Here is a 22,810-nt window from a genome sequence, read left to right as displayed (position 1 = left end):
TCAGTCCCGTCTAAGCAAGACTGAGTGTGCAACTGGAAATATACAAAAGTTAAACCCGGCACAAGTTTAAGGTAAATCATGTTATAAAACCTTTTTTTAGGGTATTAATTTTCCAGTAATTTATATAGCGCGTTCTTGAGGGACGTTAGCAACAGTCGCTGTCGATAGGGTTTAATTGAATGGGTCATTCTTAGCAGCCCAACAGTGAAACATTAATTAATTGCTTTATTCACAGATAACTGAAACGAAAGCAATTTGATCGAAAGAGCAAGTCGTTATAAGTAGGGACAACAGTTATTTCACTTTGTGGCTTTGAACGGTAAGCTAATTTTAAACGAGATGTTTTTTTAATTACTTGACCCGGTTCTAATGGCAACTGACCTTGCTTTCATTGATCGATAAACACGCCTTAGTCAAGTGAAGTAGGTCATAACAATGATCCCGCCTATAAAGCAGTACAGTTTGTTACACCTAGCGCGGAATTTTAGGAACCACCAGATATTTTTAACCATAGCCTAAACTACATTATATATGTAAATATTTGTCTCTAAATTTTCTCTCAGCAATGACCCTTCTCATCGGCATCGATTATAAAACTTTCACTTACACTGTAACTTGGGTAAACTGAAGAGAATACGGATTGAGTCGCTCATTTTTTCTCAAGCGCGTCGTCTCAATGAATTTCATAATAGCGGCCCAAGGAGAAATCCTTAATTTTAACCCTTAATTTAAGCTTGCCACCTATTTGTACGTTTTCCCGCGGAGATTATCATTTGTTATTCGCAGGTTGACTTATTATGAATTCATTACAAAATTGCGAGAATCAAAAAGGAGTTTATAAACTATATTAATTTTCAGCCCTTGTGTGACGTCACTGAGTTTTTTATTTCTCCCCGTTATCGTTATTTTATTACTGATGTTTTCTTTTTTTTTTTTTACCATTTTCGGCTATTTTCTGATAAAATCGTTAAGGCTCCCACATATACTTTGCCTTTTGGTCTACTCTAGTATACGAGTGGAAAAACCTTCTACACGAACAAAATAAATTCATTATTTTATAAATGACAATGCTAAATAGATACAGAATATTATTCCTACTAAGCAATAGGCTACAATCAACTCATCTAACACCTTTTAAAGACCATACTTTATGCACATGGACAAACAGCACTGGCCACCATACCAGTAAGAACAATAATGCAACAACTTCCCAGGTCCTGGCGGCCCTTTTTCGAGGCAAGAAAGTGTAACAGGTACTGAACCGATTTGATTTAAATAATACTTCTTAGTCCTTTTGTAAATAATCTCACACCTGGACTGCTTTTTTAATTTGTGGCGAGAATTTATATGAAAAAAATATTATACACGCAAAAAGGCTTAGCCACGCGTACGTACGTGCCACTCAGCAAATTAATTTTGATCTCCTCCTCTTCTTCTTCTTCTTCTTCTTAGTCATCAACTTATGACAGAGATGTTTGGGTCCAAGGAGGATTTCGGTTGCCCGAAATATTCATCGGCAGACAGTTACATAGGAATTTTGTCTGCCTTCAACGGAGAAATTCAGCATTCGAAGCTTTCCCGCAACAGCGATTCATTGGTGAGTTTAATAAACCCGATACCGAGCCGCAATTTTTTTCATTTTGTTCATTCAGCGCTCTAATGTAAACACTATTGAATTTATACACGGGGATGACATTGTGCGACGATTAGAGATGTCAAATTGTGCCATTTTATATCCTTATCGCTCTTTGAAACTGCAAAACGAAACGTTTCCAAGAGGGGTCTTTGATCTGCTCGTGAAAGTAGGTGCTCAATTTTATTTCTAGTTTTAACTGGAAGTACTTAGGAAACTGAGGTCAAACAGTTACTCATTAAATGGCCTCCTCTGAGCTCGGTGAAGAATGGTTACAGCACCTAAGCGTAAAGCTTATTCGAAGACGTGGCACTGACCACTCGCAAACCGATTTTCTTAAATCCGACCGACATTTTCAGAATCGCGAAAAATTAAGCCAAACTACCAGTGATTAATTAAAAGCTGATGATTAGGAAAATGTTGGCCAACACCAGCTATTAAGTTAACTTCTAAGCCACGTCAGTGAGGCGCTCATCAAACTAAATTGTTTTGACGACCTAAATTGAAATGTATCTTATATGGATTTTACGCCGCGAAGGATCCTATAGAAAGTTATTAATTTGATTGGACACGACTTGAGGTAAAATACACCTTAATATTTGGTATTTCCTTTCCCTGTGGCTTTTTTAATATCAGTTTCTGCCTGACAAACATAAGTGCTTCCGATGTTTACAAACGAAAATTATACTTTTTTTCAAAATTGTTGCATTTAATACGTACATTTCTCAGGTAACAATAAATTCGTCGCAAGTAATGTAACGCCAGAATTGTTAAATCCTTTTAGAATACGAATCTTTTGTTGGTGTATTGACAAACAACAGCTATATAGATTGTCAAAAGCATACTGAAAGGACCTTGACTAATCTTCATAGCTAAGAGATTAACATTTTTTGTCGCTGATTATCTGACAGGAAAAAACAAGACAAATAAAAGATCGTCTCATCAAAATAGATACACAGCTTAACTTTTCATTCTAATTGGAGCGTTCTGAGGCCACAAGTTTTAATAGGAAAGAAGTTTTCTTATCGCATGGGTGGCAGCTTTCATTATTATTAGCGCGTGAAAACAGTCGTAGATAAGGAAAGAGAGATATTACTAGATTAATTATCGCCAAGCTCTTGCATTTGTTATTCACAGCTGCGTTCGATCGTTGATTCTCTTCTTGTTTGACGATAGAACGTATAATACAGTTACGCTTTTTGAATTAATCGAACCTTAGGCGCAGTAAAAGGCCGAATTAATCGTAGTTTATGTCCGAACAGGTATCAAGTAAAGACAATCGCGAGTTTTTATGGCAACTTATTCTAAAAAAAAATAAAAGAAGAGGCAACTTGATTTTGTGTTTCTTTTATAAAAGCTAAGAAGTTGAAGATTAATAATACCGAAGGAACAACAGCAATCTCATTTTTGAGAGAAATAATCGAGATCTAGGCAAGACAATTCCTTTTAATTTTTTTTGTTTACAAGCTTTGAATGCATAACAAATAAAGATCCTACGGGAAGGTTGATTGGAAGACATTTCTTTATTAGTTCGGAAAAGAATTAATTGTAATCTCCAGAAAAACATTAATAAATGTGATGATTAATTTTACTGACGCGCCGAGTTTGGCGTCACGTGGTAGCAGTTAATTGGCGATAATTAATTACAATAAGAAATGAAATCGCCGTACTGACTAGTGCGCATGTCGTAATTGTCGATTTCAATGGAATGCCCCATCAAAGATGTGTCAGTCGATGTTTGAACTCCAACTGGTCGAGTTATGTCTTCGGAAATTTTGGCGGCCAATGCATATCACTTCCAGGAAATAGGCTTTTTATGAAACCCCCGCGATTATTTAAATTAAATTTCTGTTAAGCGGAGCGGTGCATCGATGGAAAAGGGGTCATCACTGCAACAACAGCGGAGCGTTGTAAGTCCGTGTTTTGTCGTCCACTGATTTGCATTTTCATTTGATAGCTAATCTATTGATTAATTAAAATGGAACGTATTTATGATCTCGTAGCCCGAGGTCGCGTTTCTTTCATTCAGCTCTTCCTGTGTTTGTAACGTTGTAAAATGCTCTTGCAGTCCGCCGATCGAGATGGGCTGCGGAGTACAGCAGACCGGGAGATCAGGCGGGAATCTTCATCTCCGCACACTTTCAAGCAGCACCGTTCATCCTTGTCAAGCGGATCCGTGGAAAGCCGGATGGCGGAGCTTGATGATATTCAACGGTCGATGGAAGTGGAGGAAACGGAGGAAGAAGGTTTTGAGGAGGACAGATTCAAGAGAGAGCACTACGACACCGATTCGGACAGTGTTTCCAGTGGGCGCGAGGGAGCTTCGTATACGCAACATTCGGCTCGCGTGCAGAGCCAACAACCCCCTTCACCAGTGGAACAGGCTTACATCAACAACAATGTCAGCGGGATAGACAACAGAATTCCTGCTCACGAATGGACTTTTGAAGAACAATTCAAGCAGGTAAGTCCAGATGTCGTACCAAATCTTAAATTATTTGATTTTCTAAATCAGATCAAGAAAGAAAAGCAATCGGTTTCGGGTTTGGGTACCGTCTTGAGGACCGTCATTAATCAACTTGCTTCGCACATACAAAGTGACGCGGCTCGAGCGAATATTAATAATTATTGTTCCAAACAAATTCAGCTTTCATGGTTTAATCGATTTATTCATTTTCGGGTTCTATTGAACTGAATTCGTTTTCTAGTATCGCATGACTTTCGAATAAAGCATCTTTCCAGTTCTTTATTGCTCGACTTTAATCTCTCAATTTCAAATCGCTCTTTAATTTAAACGAGTTATGAGTAGCGGTGCATATTTTGCCGGCGAATTTGACACGGCGATTTTATTTCATTGTCACATTTTGACATCGATCGTTTCAATTTTCTGTGTTTACAAGCCGCTCCCGAGGGCGATCTTTCCTGCTCCAGGCGACCAAAATAAATTCAGAGCTCAAAATAAATTGTAGTGAAGGCTGCAGGATTACACGGGTGTGTAGAAGTTATGATACTGGCCACGATAAAACGGTGATTTGGGAGTTTGACGCGCGAATATCGGGTTTATTGAATTAGTGGGTCATAGAATGTGTAGTTTTAATTAACCTATGATACAAATTTGCATACCAGGCTTATCACCTGGGTGAAATGAAATATTGTATTTGTCCTGAGAAATTGAAACGATGGGGATATTCACTGCAAACAGGAAAACTTGATAATTAAACCGCAAGTTTTTTTTTTTTACCGGACTAACAATCGATGACATTTCTTTTTTCATGGCTTGTGGCTATAGGTTAAGCAACAACTTGCTATTATCTATAGCCTAGAAAGATACATTTGAGCTACAAAACAATACTGCCTTCAATTAATATTTAATAATAGACTAGAGTTAATATAGGCCCTTGGCAATTGGGAACATAGATTACAGCTCTTTTTGGGTGGCAGGTTGATATACTACCACCTGTCATTCATGCAGCCTGTCATTTTATGCCTTAATGGATTTTTATACGTTCTTATTGGCTGCTTCATCGCTGGATAGATATCTACTAGTTTTGAAATCAACTACAAATTCTCTAAAGTTAGAAAAAGGAGAGAAGTCAACATACTGTTGTGGCTTGGTTTGTATGATCATCCATCCATCTTAAAACTGCTCAATGGCAGAAAATAATTTTCCACCACTTGAATCAATACTAATTTATCTGGTCTTGCATTTCCTTTTCCGTTTTTTGTCAAAGACTAATACATTATACCTCAATACGTCTCAACATTCTTTTTTTGTAATTAAAACTTTGAAGTTTCATGGACAACAAAGAAAGATTTAATGAAGTTAATATTCTTGCTGTTTATTCGTTGCAAGAATTTAGTATCCAGTGATATTTGAGCTACTCCTATATTCCTGCATTATTTTCTTTTCTACATAATCATTGACCTGGCTTAATAAGCTTTAATCTTCTTAGACGTTTGTAACAGGTTCACTGTATTAATTTTGTAATGTTCACTGCACATTTCTCACATAAAAGTTAAAGTTGTAAGAAAAATTCAGAGTAAGTTGCTTGACTTGTTGGTCTCTTAACTAACTCAAGTCCTTGTTCAGTGGTTCAGGTTGTATTATTTTTTCACAAAGGTTTTAATACAGTCTTTGTGTCATTTGATATTTTGTTTGGCTTACATCTTATTCCAGTGTCTTATTAATTTATCAAGCATGAAATGAGTGCAATACATAGAGAAACCTGTTTTTTAACAATTAAAAACTTGCATTTCACTAACATTTACCTTCGTTTTGGCCTGGGTTTATAATCAAATTGGGTGTAAAAAAGAATATCAGCAGTTACTAGAAATTATATAGCTTTTTAGTGTAATGATTATTAAATTGGCCATTCCTGTTGAAGGATAATATTCGCCGCTACAGTGTATGAACATAGCTTGGGAAACACAATAAGATCTATATCAGTGGCTGAAGTAGTAAATTAAGAATATTGTGTTTAAATGTCCACAAAATCAGAAAACTGTATTGTTTTTGTGCTGTGGCTGCCAGAAATAACTAAGGTAGCACTTAAGTGCATAGAACCAATTTTTTATCCCTTAAAATACTGAATTCCAGTATAGATTAACTGCGACAGCATCACATTTAAGTAATAAATTGTTTTAAGTGTGAGCTATGCAGTAATCCCTCAAGGCGTTTATAATACTGACAAGTATTTACGATAAAGTACCATTTAATTTGGGTCAGAACAAGAGTAAAACTGGACTAGTCAGCAACTAAAAATGAAAGTTATTTTATGGGATTGTTTAGTTGTAATGCAATATCAAGTTAAGAATGCTAAGAACTTCAATTGCATGTTAAAAATAGCCTTAAATTTGTACAAAGTATTAATTTTACAGTGTTATTGTCTGGATGATGTTTTTAATCAATTATGTCCCAGTGATTATCTTTTGACTTCCATTGTTACAATGCTTGAATATAAAAGACCCGTCTAAGCTAGATGAGATTAACAGTACACTAAAAACCAATTTTGAATATTTCCATGATCACTTGTGTGATTTCTGAAAACAATACCAAGGTCAAAGATTGATATGGAATTTCTATGTAAAGAATTCAAGGCTGCTCTATTGCAGCAAATTTGTTTTGATAATCACAGTAAACCCAGGTCAGCCGAAGAGTCTGTGTTGTCATAGCAGCATGTGTGACACTGTTTTGATGTGGAAACAAAGGAACATACCATAACAAGCAAGTAATAAAAAAGCCAACTTTTATTACGATTTACATGTAAACTGTTTATCAACTATTTTGAAATATTAATCTCACTGTAGTTGATTGCAACTTTTCAGTAGGCCCAAACAAAAGGAGAACTATTATAACTATCGGTATTATTATTATAAATATTATTATTATTATTACTATAATTATTATTTTAAAATGAATTCACATAAATACAGAATTCATTGCTTATGCTGTGGTGCTGGAATTTTTCAAGCCTGTAAAAACAGTGTGGTGTGACAGCTACTTTGGTCATCATATTTATGTCTTTTTTATGTTGAAAGGAAGCCAAATAGATCCAATTAACACTCACATATGCCCTTGCAGAACAAAATGGTATGACATACCTTAGTAAATGAGCGAAAAATCAAAGCTTAAGACTGGATGTATTTGACATGCAAGTCAGCAACATTGTAAAGGACCTTCAATATTTTTTGGGGGGAATGTGACAATGCTGCAGTTCTCATGATATTAGAAAGTGTTCACTCATGTGTGGTCAACTGTAACACATTGCTCTGTTTCAGTGTGTACCCTGTGTAATTGATCATTTCAACAAAAATCCTGTTTGTTTTGTTTTTATACGATCAAACGTGACTATACCTGTGTGATTAAGTGCATAATGACATGCAAGCATGAGGAAGAATTTTACTGCATGTGTTTCATATTCAAGGGAATTAGTGGATCTCATTAACCTTTCAAGTAGAAGGGCAGAACAACTTGGGCAGCTAAAGATAGGCGGTCAAATATTTGTTTTTGGAAAGAGAGTTGAAGAGAACATGAAAACAGCCAAAAAATCGTGCCCTTAGCCTGCTGACTTAAATTAACGCTAATATAATGATGCCCTTGAAGTAATATACCAAAATCAAGAAAGAGCATTTTATTTAATTTCCAGATATTGAGAACTGGGTTTACAAAACAAGGTTCTGCTGCAGTTGTTTTAAACCATTTTGTCTTAATGCTGGACAAAAACTTGCAAAATACTCTTTTGAGTGCTTGAATAAACCCATGAACAAGCATATGGTGTAAATAGCGATAATAATAATGTCTTTTGTCCACCTTTGGAAGTATTTGTAACACAAAGGTTAAAAGGACTGGGCAAGTAACCGAAGCATGTAACTTAACTTTAACATATTAAATCAACTCCCTATAGCAGACACCGTAGGGACCTCAACTTAGGAAGAGTTTGTGATGGCGGGAATTTATTTCAGTCAAACTTCTGTATCTTATTTTTTTGCTGGGAAATTGGCTGCTCAGGTTGGTATTATCAGGGTGTCTATTACAGCGAGGTGTCCACAAGGCAAGACTTGACTCTACAGGGGATAAACATTCCAACTGGCAGGCAAAACTGTTGGCCTTTTTTGTATGACCATAGCTGAAGATTCGAAGTCCAGTATACTGAGAGACCAATAAATTTATTCAACTGGCAGTCAGAGCAGGTCACTGCTTAGCCATGTGCCCCAAACACAGCCAAAGGCATGTTCATTTTAAAGTGACTTACTAGTATTCAGCAAGCAAAGAAAGTCATGCCTGAAGCACAAGCTGTAAAACTGATTTTCCCTGCTTCATGAGTATTGGTCATTAAATTTAAAATCTGCTGAAAATCTGCACAATTCAAACAGCCTAATTGAGTTTAATTAGGCCAATTCTGGCCCTCTGTCTGTTATGCAGTACTATACTACAGGGACAGTATCGAATAATTGTCATATAAACATGCATATAATAGCAGTTTTGACTCCTAGCATCCGTGTTCATCCAGCAAAGCATAATTTGTTGTAAACTGACCTGAGTCTTGAATAAGGTGGATATTTCACAGTGGCCAGGACACTCTCGTGGCAAAAACTAAGGCATGGCCTTTGTTCACAGACTCTAAGTCTGAACTGCAATCACGTTGACAAGTCTTTTTTATTGACTTTATCTAGAAAGAGATTAATGCAATAAGAGAGATAAAAAGTAAGCCAGCTTACTCTGACGACAAGAATTTGCTTTAGTTTACGATACTATAGTAGTGCAGTGTCCAATATAGCATCGCTTCTGTACGACTTATAAGTTCAAACATAACTGCTGTTGTGTTTGGGCAGAATGTGTTGCACCATGGAATAATAATATTAACGTTACAGTGTTGTAAGCAAAGAATTGCAGCACATTGGTTTGCCAAAAGAGAAGATTGAGTGGGAAACTTAGAAGTGATTGAGCGATGGCAACAAAATCATATCAACTATTGTTACAGTGTATGAGTGACATCAATAGTTCTGACAGTTCTATGTGGCTTCTTTTGCAGTTGTACGAGTTAGGCAGTGAACCAGAACGGAAGGAATTTCTTGATGATTTGTTTACTTTTATGCAGAAAAGAGGTGAGTGAGTAAACGTGTTTTGATGATTTCATTTAAAAAGTGCTTAAAAATTGTTTTTGATCGGTCTTTCAATGCCTGTTAATGATACAAAATAACACACAGGCTTGCAACTTGGGAACATAACATACATGGTGTCATACAGCATTAAAATAATTACTTTTAATAAGCTGTGCAGTGCCGAAAATGACATATTAGCTGTTATTTATTCTCTTGAAAATAATGTGAAACAACCAGGTATCTGAAAAGTTTCCAGTTATGTCAATCTTATTCTGATGTGGGTTTTTCTCGAATAAAAGTGACTGATAATAGCAAAATGTTTTACTGGCCGTCCTGCTCACAGTGTCCAAAACTTTAGCCCTGCCCTTCCCTCCCCCCAAAAATGGTTCTTGTTTACCTCACTCATGCCACGTAAATTCAAACTTTTGGCTTGGGCTTACGTTGTTTGTATATCCATTTCAGACTACATTTATGTGACGTTATGAAGGAGATTTCCTTTCTTCATTTACAAAATGTGCATTTGAATACTCATGAATAGGGTGAAATTTGGAAAAAACAGATCAGTCCACGTTCTGAAATAAGCTTTCTAAATAAACAAACAACCCAAGCTAAACTCCCGGTAACTGTCTATTCCATTTCGCTTTATCTTTAACCTCTTTTAGAAAGTTTGACTTTAGACTATCCTTTTGGAATTTCAACCGACGTTTCACAGAATTACTTGCCAGGAATGTTTCCTGAAATCACACATTGCTCTCTCAACTGGGTTGATTGTCGAATGAAAATGTAAGCAAAACACTAATTTACTCACCTGAAATGGTTTCTCAGACCTGTAGTCTGCTTTAGTAGTCTGTTAGTAACATCGTTAAGGCAATTTTCCAGGCTTAACGTTTCGTAACACTCGTAAAACGACGTAAACACTCTCTCGATTTCAGTAACTAAATTCAAAATGGTCGCTATCGTTCTTTCATCGAATTTCGCGCCCTTCTTGGGCAGAGCCTCAGCACCTGATTGGTTGATTTCTGTTATTAAAATCACGTGGATTGTCTGACACAATTGTTAAATTTTCGACTTTCTTTCTTTGATGTATTTTTTAAGGTACACCAGTTAATAGAGTGCCCATCATGGCAAAACAGACTTTGGATTTGTTTAAACTGTTCAGACTGGTTGTTGAAAAAGGAGGACTTGTTGAAGTAAGTTGATTATGAGTGTAGTCTTTGTATAATAGTCTTCTCTAGCCTGCCCATTTCACAGTTGACAACTTACTGGTCATTTTAAACGCCATGGTCGTCTTTCGTAATTTCAGGTTATCAACAAGAAGATTTGGCGAGAGATTATCAAAGGCCTAAGTCTCCCAGCTTCTGTAACAAGTGCTGCCTTTACTCTTCGCACTCAGTGAGTATGAGGGTGTAGTTTGTATCTTTTCCCGAAACCGTCGGAGAATTTCTTCGAAACCTTATAAAATAAAAATCATCCGTTGGCAAAATCAGTTCAAGTCAAATCAAGAAGGTAATAAATTATCCAACTCACCCGATACCAAGACTTTTGACTTAAAGTCCACAGGGAGACTTCCCCGGCTCCTTGTCTAAGTTGACCTATATTATACATTATGAAAACAAAAGGCGAGCGATTTATTTTTAGCCTTCCACCGCAGACTTTCACGCGTTAGTAAGTCAGAGGAGAAATGTATCAAAAGTCAATTCATCCTCTGTTGCTGAGAAAAATAATGAAATCGCAAATTGTTTATTCCCAAGGTATATGAAATATCTCTATCCTTATGAATGTTCCAAGAAGAAGCTATCTACCCCAGCCGAGCTTCAAGCAGCCATTGACGGCAACAGACGAGATAGCCGAAGATCATTCGGTTCATTCCTGTCGCAGACCGTGCCTTCAGATGGTGGACGCCCGTACAGCAGTCCGAGTCCCACTACCACTCCTCCCGCATTTACTACAAGCAGTTCGCCGGGAATATCTCGTCGATCGAGCCCGGGCCCTGGTAGCGCTGCTTCCTCATCAAACCATGAAGTAAGTTTATTTCAGGCGTTCAGATAGTATGGGCGTTGCAAAGAGAACTCTGTTTCTCATTTAATTTCGCACTGTTCCCCGGCTACCCGAAAGCCTTGAGTAGGTTGGGAGTGGTGTATCCAAAAGAGAAAGACCAAAAGAAGGCTGACTCAAGACACTGTTTATTCTCAGATACGTAAAAGTTACACATAATAATTATATACATTTCGATGCCATACATCAGTTCAAGCATTGTTAATTTGTAACACGCGCTTAGTAATTGGTTGATTGAAAACTCAAGAGGTTTCAGGGACTGTTGATAACCAAGGAGCAATTTTCAATTGTAAATTTATGCTCGATGTAATTTTTAGCCTGCGAAGAAGCTCTCTGAGGGCTCCGGGGCTGGGGAGGAAAAGGGGATACGTGACTGCAAGCTCTCGTTTTCTCCTGTCCACCAACCCAAAGCCCTCAAGGGAGCTTGCTCGCAGACTATCTAATTATTATTGAGGGGCACGCAATGGATCTGTTCCGCAAAATATCTGTTCTTCAGGCACATTTTTGCTGGCTGGGAGATGTGGAAGAAATAATAGTCCTTGGAAGGAAAGTGTTGCTGGGAAAAAGATAATTCAGGGTGTGAGAGGGGATTTGAAGTCTAGAATAGCTGCTACGGGTTACTTGTATGGATTACTTACCACTCAAGATCTGAATTGTGCCCTATGAAACTTCCCAGTAAGTCGGGTTGGAGGTTGTAAGTTTGCTGGCTGGGAACTCTTCCATCAGTCTTGCTGGGAGTGAGGAACAGATAATTCTTTTCCAGCAATCTCCCAAAATGCTTAAAATAGTCTCAGAAAACTTTATTCACGCTTTGTTGTTGTTTTTAGGTCTTTTTCTCAAAATTTCCCGTTGGGTGCCCCCGATTATTCTTGCCCCTTTCGCGCTTAGGAAAAGAAACGACTGCTACGCAGGCCACAAAACCACAGTCTGCTTACAGTCTCTGTTCTTTTAAAGGTGCATGTACCTCCGTCGGTCCACGGCAACAACGGCGTTACGTTACTTCATTCTCCAGGCGTTGTCCAGTACAGCCCTAAACGTTCCTTAAGCGCGACCGATGTAGCATCGCGCGGAGTATCTTCACCGCCGTCAGATGTATCACCTTCTGGCTCACCAGTCAAGAAATTCGCTGCCAGCAACGAACACAATAATAAACGAACGCCGAACCAACTACCATGGACGCATATCAAGATACAAACTCAACCTAAAGGTAACAAGTTAAGGATTGCCAGCACTAAGTTGTCTATCGGGGAATCATAAAATTCGCAAATGACGTGGTTAGAAATGTGCTTATAGTAAAATATAGATTTAATCAGGGCTAAAAGCGAAGCCTCCGGGGCTGCCTCTGTCAGGGGAATGCCCGGGTGTCCCATGAGTATCAGACTGTTAAAGCAGTAAGATAGAATGCTTTCGAAAGACTAGAATCACGTTAACTTTGAAAGGGTATGGGGCAAAGAGAGGTCCAAAAAGCGCGAGCAGATAGTGAGGGGAGCCTGCGCAAAGGCTAGAAGAGTGCGGCATGACTCAAGTATTGCCTCAAAGCGTGGAAGAACATATTTCATGCGGGCTGAGCTCGCCATTAGTCTCTGCCAGCTAACTGCTGACAAGGGCACTCGTACAGAGTCTTAACTGTCATGCTTGTGATCTACGCTTGTGCCAAAGTAAACATTTCATCTTTCTCTGTGTTAGCCTGAGAAACTAGAGTTTCGCGGGGATACCAGTGGTCACGGTGAAGTCGCGGAATTTCGGATTTTTTCTCAGGCTATCTCAGAATTGAAGGTGTTTGAATGTGTAGTTTGCTCAATCCAAGTACACTGTAACTAGCTCCCCTCCTCAGACTGTGAACCCTCTTGCCTTTTTCCTTCCAGGTATGGCTCAAAGCGGACAGTTTCAGTTTCCTGACATGGATCGGTCATCACGGAGCCGGGAGCAGAGGCAATTACCGCTGACCTTGCTGGATCAAGTGAGCGACAACTCATTACTGGTGTCTGTAGAACTCAATGGTGTTGTTTACCAAGGTGTCTTATTCGCAAGGCCAAATCGCCCAGATTCGCCAAAAAGTAACGAAGAATACTAAACAATTTATTTCTAGTCGCCTAATTAATGTAAGCCTAAGAATTTCGTCCACCCCCTGATGTACATTGCTTTTTGAATGCAATCTAAGTTGTGGTTCTTTTACGTGTACAGTTCCTTTTGAATCGTCACGCATCCCTTTGATCAGTCTTGTAACTGAGACGTCTCGCTTAATTACACTTATCAGTAACGATGGCGTAAGTTTTTTGCGTAAAAATTAGCTCAAATTTGCAATGCTTCTGACTGAATTTATAATCTTTGGTACAGTCAAGTCCATTTACCGTAATCTCTCTAATTAGCCCTCCTCACTTTGAAAACCCCGTCACTATTGATCTCGCTTCCCCCTTGTTTTTTTTTTTTAACCAAGGCCCCATAATCAGTGATTACCACGCCGGATTTGGGCTGTTTGGGTACACAGTCAAGTGGTGTAGACAAAATTCATTGAAAACGACAGTGCCTGAAATTATTATTTGCACAAACCCCAGAGGTTTAGGTTTGATGCTAGGCAACTGACTGATAAAACGAGTTTGGACCATTTTGCTCAGGAGGACGGCAATTGGCAAAGAATGCTACTTGTAAGCTTCCGGAATAAAATAAATTAAATAACTCCAGTTGAATTTAAGGTTCCCGTCTCCCCTAATAAGCCAACCCCTAAAAAATGTCTGTGAAAAATTAGCTGAGAGGGACGGGGGGTGGGGGGTGGGGAGGATTGTTAGAGACATTACGGTATTGTCTTATAAGCCTATACTGACTGTATACTAAACTTGCGTGCTTTGCAGAAAGCATTTGGTTTTTTTTTAACCCATACTCTTGCCAGTGAAGATTATATTCTACGAGAACGTTTCCTACTAAAGTGAATTCAAACTTGTCTATTTTTCGAAACAAATCGAATATCTTTTCTTGATTGTTTTTGAAAATGTTGTTGATTTTAGCTGTTAGCTACCCTGATATTTAAGTGTTTTGAGACAAAACGTGAGGTTGTAATATCTGGTTGAAGATATTTTGTCCGTGTTAATCATGGAATCTTAGATAACATTGATTTCTCACAAATCGGAAGAAAGTACGTCACATTTTGACCTATTTTATACTGCATCCTTAAAATAATGTTACGATTTGCCTTTTAACTGAATATAATATGTTTACCTAAACTGTAAATCGTTTATCCATAATATCGTAAATTCAATTCTCAGCCATTACAATTACTGTTATTAGAAAATCCATGCACTGACATACATATTTCTGTAAATACTGGAACATGTTACAATTCGGCTATAATATTTTCTTACCTGTTAAAAAAACTCCTTTGAAAAGTTTGCTATCATCTGGTTAAATGTTCTGTTAATATTTTTCCCCAAACGAAACAAAATATAAACGTAAGTATTTAAATAATTTTCTGCGTGTACAAACTTTAATCTTTTTTGTCCGAAGTGCGGGATTTTTTTTTTGCTCCTGATGTATATATTGGCAGAGGTTGGGCCTTTGGTCACTTTACTCAGTACCGTAGTTTTGTTGCCTAGACAAGGTAAAAAGAGACGCTGCCTTTAGGAAGGTTGCGATTACGTAGAGACTGTTCCAAGCGTTCAGAGAGTTGAGTGTGGGGCCAGAGCAGAGAGAGATAAAAAATAAGGAGGGAGAGAGGGGAGAATCAACGTTCCCTCGCTTTCACTCCCTACCCCACTCCTCGCTGTTTTTCCTGCTCACCTCTCTTTGAGCCATTCCCACAATCTAAACACCTGGGCCGGGTTGTTCAAAGCTGGGTTAAGATAACCCTGGGTTAGTGCGAAATTTGAATTCAGATATGAAAGCTTAAAAAGTAAATTCAGTTTAATTCTTTTTTTCAACAAGTTGATGATTGGATGCTTTTAAAAATAAAAGAAATTATCCGAAAAAAAGCTTTTGAACAGAAGAAAAAGAAACCCGGGTTTCATTTAACCCTGGGTTAAGCGCTAATCTACCTTCGAACAACTGGGCCCTGACGTACAACAATTTGTACGCAGCCTGTGTACAGAACCACCCTCCCCTCAAGAAAAATCGGAGAGGGACGGGGGGGGGGGGGGGTCTGTACAGAGGCTATTTATACGCACTGCTTGCCTTTTGAGGTAAATGTAGAGCTCTGAACGCCCCCGTCTTGTCCTTTAGTTGACCTAGTCTCCAAATAACAGTATACTCATTGGCACTGGTAGGTGTAGTCTTCCATCATACATGTAGTTAGAAGTTTTTCTTATTTTATCACTGAGAAACCATCCAACGATTTATCTTAGGCAACACTATGTAGGTTATATTAGTCAAAGTAGTGGGTTTTAATGGAAATGGAACCGAAGATCACCTGTTTGTTGGTTTGTTTGTTTTCATTTGAAATAACTGTTTTAAAAAATAAGATCTTGTAAGGTTGTCTGTCGTGTGTTACTCGGCAACAAACAGCTGAAAAAACATCACGCGGGTTCAGAAACCTATTGAAGACAACCGCTTTTCCCCTTAGTGTGATAGAAAGAGTTAACTGAATGAACAGACAGTCTTTAGGGTAAATATCGTGAAAATATTATTCAAGCCTTTTTTTATCGTACCCCAAAGGCTCCTCGTTTTGTTAATTTTAACGTTAAGCACTAATGCGGTGTTTTTTAATACATACTGAATGCATTGCTTTGTGAATATTTTTGTAACCGAGTCAAAATTATGTAAATGTCACTTCTACAAATAAATTCAACGTCTACGAAATTGTTCTGTATGTTGACGAGTCTAATTAGTAAAACAAAGTAGGTAACCTGCGATCAGGCGTTATTCTTCCCTTTTTGTTTGGGAGGCGAGGATCGCAAGTTACGTTGTAGCTGACTTGGAAATCCTTCACTTCTTCTTAAGAAAACCCTTGGCGAATCAGAATTGCTCGATATTTATAAGTTAACCTATGAGAAGAAGTCGTAAACACACAGAGGCTAGAGGCGAATCCTGGCGCAGAGAAAACGATAAAAAGATCACGAAATATCTCCCCATTTTCTCATTTTTCTCTGTTCACTTAGGTAAGGGTTGTGAGTAGAATGGATACCCCGAAAACGGATTGCCAACATGAAAAAAGCCTTATGACTTAAAATAGTGAGTAAAAGAAGGAAGAAAACAAATTAAGTATGTAAGGCTTGAACCCGCAAAATTTGATTTTTAATCCAGATCAGTATTCATTGCACCAACAAGGGTAATTTTTAAGGTACTTTTAATACATGGCGTTGCTCATTACATGAAAGCCAACCCTTCTAATCACTATACTTCGGTGTTCAGCCTAACTCCGTACTCAATTATTTTCCCATTCTTTTTTCTAACACAACTGGCTCTCTGATTTTCACATTTTTCTGAAAAAAACAAAACAAAACAAAACAAAAGTGCTCAAAAACTGAATCTCTGCCAGTAGTCATGCGTTCAGTTTAATGATCATGTGATATCCTCCTGATTTCGGGGGCTATCCCGTTGACGCAGCGGATTTACGAAGGGCCATTCAGACCAATCAGTCCCAGAACTCGTTTTAATCGCCACTCAACCTTCGAAAGCAGCCGGAAGGGTAAAATCTTGTTAATGTTATCCAAATCAAACATTTTGTCAAACTTCTTGCATTGTGACCAAAACGATTTAAAAATTTTTGACTTTATTAATTGACCATATATTACGATAATCTATATGATGAAAAATAGCTATTAGATATCACTTGATTTACTCTTCACTTTTAAAAAACGTAGACTATTTTTGAGCCACACAATGTAAGGTGAGGCTTTCTTGTCAGCGAAAGAAAACTGAGACGCGCTATTCTTTCAATTGATAAATCTCTTTTCCTTTATTCCCACAACTCATGCAGTATTTGTGACGACCCTTTCGTTAAGAGGGGAACTATCGTAAATAGTAAAGTTAATCAGCTTTAAATCCATTACAACAGGCTCTACGGGCAGTTCCCTCCAAGCGTGTCTCAACTTCCTCGGATAATAAAGGCTCTCCCATACATCTTTATAAGGTTTTCTCTCGCGAAGCCTTGCTAAATAAGCGTTTTTCCAAATTGGCGTTGATGCCTCATCTCTAGGTAATTTACTATTTGTTATAGAAATATCTTTTGTATGTTCATCAGAAACAACTCCACCTCCGCGCGTGGATGGCTTAGATGACCGTACGCGAGGACAAAAGTCGCTCGAGGGAGTCCTACTTAGGCTTCGAATGTAGCTCATTCGGCTTGAATAACCACTGTCGTGAGGAGGACTACTGATTAAGCTTTGTTTTCTTGAATAAGAGGCCGGCTTTTTGAAAATAAACTCTTCGTCTTCGCTCTCATGAAAAAGCTCGTCCTCACTTTCACTGTATTCAGCTTTCCTCAAACGAGAGGCAATTATTTGACTAAAAGAATCTTTGTCTCGTTCTAAGTAGCTCATCTGGCTGTCGCGGTGTTCCCTCACTGCCTCAGATCTTTGAGAAAGCTTCCAACAATCTTTGCACAGATTTGGACCCAGCAACTCGCAGAAATGCCGGCAGGTTGAGTTCGGGCTTCCATCGTGATCCCTTCGCTCGCACTGAATTCTATTACGCGAATATCCACGCGAGCTAGGAACTCGGCTGAAAATCTTCTTGGTGTATTTTAATAACCCTGATTCAATTTGAGGCAGTTTTTCAGACTTTTTTGTTTCTCTCTGAAATCGAGGATGATGAAACATCCATTCAGGGTCAAAGACCGGATCTTTCAAAGTAATCACGCGAAATTCGGCTGAAGACGTCGGTGCGTGAACTCCTCGTAGCTGCTTTAGTTCTTTTACTCGAGGGCTTCGTACCGTTACCATATTTCAGGGAATTTCTTTTTCTGTTGTTTTCTATGATTTCCTTACATCCTTAGAGTTCAATCCAAGGGTTTTCTTGAAATATTTCAAGGTTATTTGTCTGTAGCGATTGTCCAAGAACGCTCAAGTCACAACAAAACCACGCATGGCAACAGTTATCTTCAATCAATCATCGTGACGAGGAACATGATCTGTGGTTTATAAATACAAAGAGACCGAGCGAGCGGAACATTGGTTCCTCTTGAACGACAAGGATGAACAAGACTGACAGATGTGAAACCGCAAAGCCGCTTGAAATCGTGGATACAGAGGTATGCATGTATGTTTACTCAACCAGTTTGCAAACACGTCTAGTCTGGCGCGTCTAACCAATTTCTTTTTTCGAAGGCTTCTGATTACAAACTGAAGTCGACTTGGATTTCTTCAATAAAACCCCATGGTGTAATTAAGAAAAAAAAAATAAATAGGACAAATTAAACAGGTACCCAGTTTCCTACGAGACAGGCAGAAACGAGCCTCTCGTGCAGAAGCAGGCCTGATGCGCAAGGTGACCGGCTGTTGACTCGCAAGTAGTGGACATGGGCTACCCCTATGGACCACCCTAAAATGGACTAGTGTATGCTACGCCAAAAGTGACAAAATATCAAAGATTCAACTTTATAATTCAAATCCACCAATTCACTATCAAGATCGATAAAATTAACATCAATTTGCTTTTTGAATATGTCAAGATTGTATAATTTAATTTCAATTCGCTAGTGTTTCATGTCATGTATCAAGAGACACGTTTTCTAAATCAAGATCCATGTTTTTTAAATCAAGAAGGGAGACGACAATTTTTGATCAGTTTTGTTTCCGAGGGGGACTGAAACCGAAAAATCTGCCATGCTTTATGGACTGCTCCATGAAGAATCTCGCCCATTCCTGCCTTGCCGCGTTAGACATGGAGGAGGAATCGAAGAACTGGTCAGAAGAATCATTCGAGCAGCACAAGGAGTTAACACATCTCGAACACATCTCAAGCGTGTCAACACCTGACGAAGAACTGAGGCGGCGATTTAAGAACGAGATAGGCTCGATCAGAAAGAAAGCGGAACAGGCTGTCGTAGAAGCGCTGGTGAAATATCACCACAGGCGCGCAGAACGATTAACTAACAAGCTTCGTAAACTCGAACAGTATAAATCTCGCAGGAATACTATAAGGAACAATATAGGAATACTAAGCAGACGTCTCACCAGAAAACGCAATCATCGGCTAGAAAGAAAACTGTCAACAAAGATGACAATGTAAATTGAAGACCAAGATTAGCGAAGTCGATGTATTGTTAGAACAAATGAGATCACAAGTGCGTACTCTTGTCTCTTATCAGACTCCTCAGAAGTAAGGGGAAAAGGGAAAACAAACCGCAGAGATAACAAAGCGGCCAAAAACCGCAAAAGAAAAGAGCGGAGAAAAATCAAAGACAAAAAGCGCTTTTTTTAACGTCATTGAATCACGCAAACAGTATATCAAAAACCTGTCAAATAAACAACTGACAGATAAGCAAATTACGTAAAAAATTACTCTACTATCGCGTGGTCTAAACTTTATCCCTACACCCGAGACAAAAGAAAATCTTATCAGGCACCAGCTTCTCGCGGATTTCAAACAATTTGCGAGACGAATGCAACTACAACATACTTTTCACGGGGAAGAAAACGAACCTAATCCTTTCCACGTGAAGTTGGACCGGGAACCACCAGTCCAGCTATCTGTAGCTCTGGAGACCTTCCTAGAGGAGGTAAAATTAGAGCTCGCAAGTATTGAATTAGACAAGCCAAAAGATAAATATATCTACGGGAGAGCGCCAAGCTCTCAAAGAGTTTTCGCGCAACAAAAGAAATCTGATAAAGGTAAACACCACCGTATTGATGGTATTGATGAGCAGACAGGACAAACTAAACGAAGGTCAGGTTCTGCTTGATGATGTAAATAACTACCGACCTCTAGACAAACCAATGGTTGAAACTACAACCAAAAAAGCTCAACAACTTATTAAAACACTGCTCTCAGAAGGCCATATTGATAAAACGACGGCTAAATGGCTCTCCCTTACGCCCGATCCTCCGCAAATCCCCGTGTTTTACACACTTACTAAAATCCACAAACCGACACCTGTCGGAAGACCTATTATATCAGGGTGTTCCGGACCTACAGAGCGGATCTCAGCATTTGTTGACCACCTTATTCAGCCAATATCACAACTACAAGCTTCGTATCTAAAGATACGACAGACTTTTATTATTAACTTCATCGAGAGGATTAAACTGCCTAAAAGTGCCATACATGTTTCAATGGACGTCACAAGCCTATGCAAAAAAAAAAAACAACAACGAGAGGGTATTACCAATGTATGCCTTGCATACGAAGAATTTGACCAAGGAAACCCTCCAGTCCCTACCAGTTATTAAGCGAAATGCTTGGTCTGATACTACTAGAAAACTCGTTCCAATTTAACGAGAAAGATTATCATCAAACCCATGGAACAACCATGGGCACGAAAATGGCCGTAGCCTTTGCTAACATCTTCATGGTCACAATAGAAAAAGAAATACTCAGACAGAGCAGCATTAAGCCCATCTTTTGGAAAAGGTTTATCGATGACGTCATATCAGTATCAGGGACACAAGCAGAAACGAAAGAATTCGTTCTACAGGTAAACAACTTCCATCCTACAATCAAATTCACACACGGCTCAAATATCAGAAACAGAGACTACATTCTTGGACACGAAAGGTACAAAGGTGTCAGATTCAACGAGGATTCTATCCTTGACGTTCCAACACACTTCAAGCTTACAGAAACATTCCAATACACGAATTTGTATTCGTGTCACCCACAAGGCGTCACAAAAGGCTTCATCAAAGGAGAAGCTATAAAGGCTTCTAAGAAAAACTCCTCTGAAATCACTTTTGAAGAGAACATGAGGAATTTTTTTAACACGCCTCAAGAATAGAGATTACCCAGCTACAACTGTAGAAAAACACCTCTCAGAGGTCATTTTCGCAGACAGAAAGAAAGCACTAGAAAAGAGAAACAAAAATGTTAGTAAGAAAATACTACCCTTTGTAACGCAATACCAGCCTGCTTTGCCCAACCTCAAGAACGTACTCATGGGGAAATGGCACCTTATACAGAACCAACCATATCTCAGAAACATCTTTAAGGGACCTCCCCTCATTTCATATCGCAAAGGAAAATCCCAAAAAGACACTCAAGTAAGAGCTCAAGTAAGGTTTTAAGACCAATCTATTTGCGAACTGCAGGAGTCGTGTAGGCCCCTCAACGCTTCTAAACCTTGAATTCCAACCTGTCTGCTCGGTTTCAGTCCCTCTCGGAAACAACACTGATCAAAAATTGTCGTCTCCCTTCTTGATTTAAAAAACATCAATCTTGATTTAGAAAACGTGTCTCTTGATATATGACATGAAACACGTGGGAATTGAAATTAAATTCTACAATCTTGACACATTCAAAAAGCAAATTGATGTTAATTTTATCGATCTTGATAGTAATTTGGTGGATTTGAATTACAAAGTTGCATCTTTGATATTTTGTCACTTTTGGCGTAGCATACTAGTGGTTAGGAAAATGAGTGAGTCAGGTTCCATTTAGGGTCATTACACTGGGAAAACTGACCTGAAACTTGATTCACTCCGTTTTCTAACCCTAATCACCAAACTTCAGCAGAATAGTCCATGGGTTTAGCCCATCGACTGGGGGTCAGTGTTTTGTCCACCACCCGACTCGGTGGAGGTGTGAGAAACGCGAAAAGCCCCAAAGAGACGAATGCAAACCAAACTATTGCCAAATGTATTTATAAAAAAATTGACTAAAATGATTACAAGGATGAGGTGGATTAAAATTCATCAAATCTGTTTGTGAAACTACTCTTTAACCATTCAATACAAGAGTCTCAGCCAAACAATATAAACAAAACTGGCAAGGGACGCTGCGTGTGTTTTACTGAAACTAAAAAGAAGAATAATTGGACAAGGACCAGTTTACAACAAACTCCACACAACTATGGTGAAGTTGAACACGGGTGAAAACTTGATGAGGAAAGCCCCATTCTCCGCTAGTTTTTCCCCTTGTTTTCCCTGCACAAGGAAAATAAACATATAGGTAAGGGAAATAAAGATTACTGTTGTTGTTGTTGCATACAATTTAATTGCTTCCCAACGTCTGAACTCCACACTCCGAGTGCTTTCACCCCTGCCCCATACTTGCTTGTCATACCAATGTCAGTTATAATATGCACGTTTGTTGGTGTTTGTTGGTGTAGTGTGTTGCAGAAACCATTGTTGGTTCACTTGTGTGGTATAGGTATTGTTCATTGTCTTTCTAAAGGCTGGTTTTCACTAACGAAGGAGTTGGATTCAGAGTTGTAAGTGGAGTTGTAAGAGCACTTATGACCTAGTGAAAATCAAAAATCGGAGTCGTAAGTGGAGTCATAAGTGTGACAGAATCGGAGTCAGAAGAATCAGAGCGTTTCCATTTCTTACGACTCCGCTTACGACTCCGTCGCTTACGTTCTGTTTATAATCTAGTGAAAACCAGATTGTCAGAGTCGGAAGCAGAAGCAGAAGGATAAACCAATCACAAATCACGTTC

At 38.7% G+C, this 22,810-nt stretch overlaps 1 protein-coding gene across 3 annotated transcripts; it reads left to right on the top strand.

The window, feature by feature from the left end:
• Nucleotides 1-1,158: 1,158 nt before the first annotated feature.
• Nucleotides 1,159-16,075, top strand: LOC140937296 (AT-rich interactive domain-containing protein 3C-like). 3 transcript variants are annotated; one of them, XM_073386841.1, is made up of 9 exons: nucleotides 1,159-1,253; nucleotides 1,453-1,597; nucleotides 3,702-4,097; nucleotides 9,166-9,238; nucleotides 10,331-10,425; nucleotides 10,539-10,627; nucleotides 10,987-11,257; nucleotides 12,245-12,497; nucleotides 13,156-16,075. In XM_073386841.1, the coding sequence occupies exons 1-9, from the start codon at nucleotides 1,198-1,200 to the stop codon at nucleotides 13,362-13,364; spliced, it is 1,587 nt and encodes a 528-aa protein (XP_073242942.1). In that variant the 5' UTR covers nucleotides 1,159-1,197; the 3' UTR covers nucleotides 13,365-16,075. The 3 variants fall into 3 exon arrangements, with proteins under 3 accessions (XP_073242942.1, XP_073242943.1, XP_073242944.1); XM_073386842.1 differs by lacking the exons at nucleotides 1,159-1,253; nucleotides 1,453-1,597 and adding an exon at nucleotides 1,701-1,802; XM_073386843.1 differs by lacking the exons at nucleotides 1,159-1,253; nucleotides 1,453-1,597 and adding an exon at nucleotides 3,217-3,543.
• Nucleotides 16,076-22,810: the final 6,735 nt, after the last annotated feature.

The sequence above is a fragment of the Porites lutea genome, chromosome 5 (assembly GCF_958299795.1).
Source record: "Porites lutea chromosome 5, jaPorLute2.1, whole genome shotgun sequence".
Classification (NCBI taxonomy): Eukaryota; Metazoa; Cnidaria; class Anthozoa; order Scleractinia; family Poritidae; genus Porites; species Porites lutea.
Note: the sequence above shows the minus strand (reverse complement) of the source record. Positions and strands in the feature narration are given on the sequence as shown.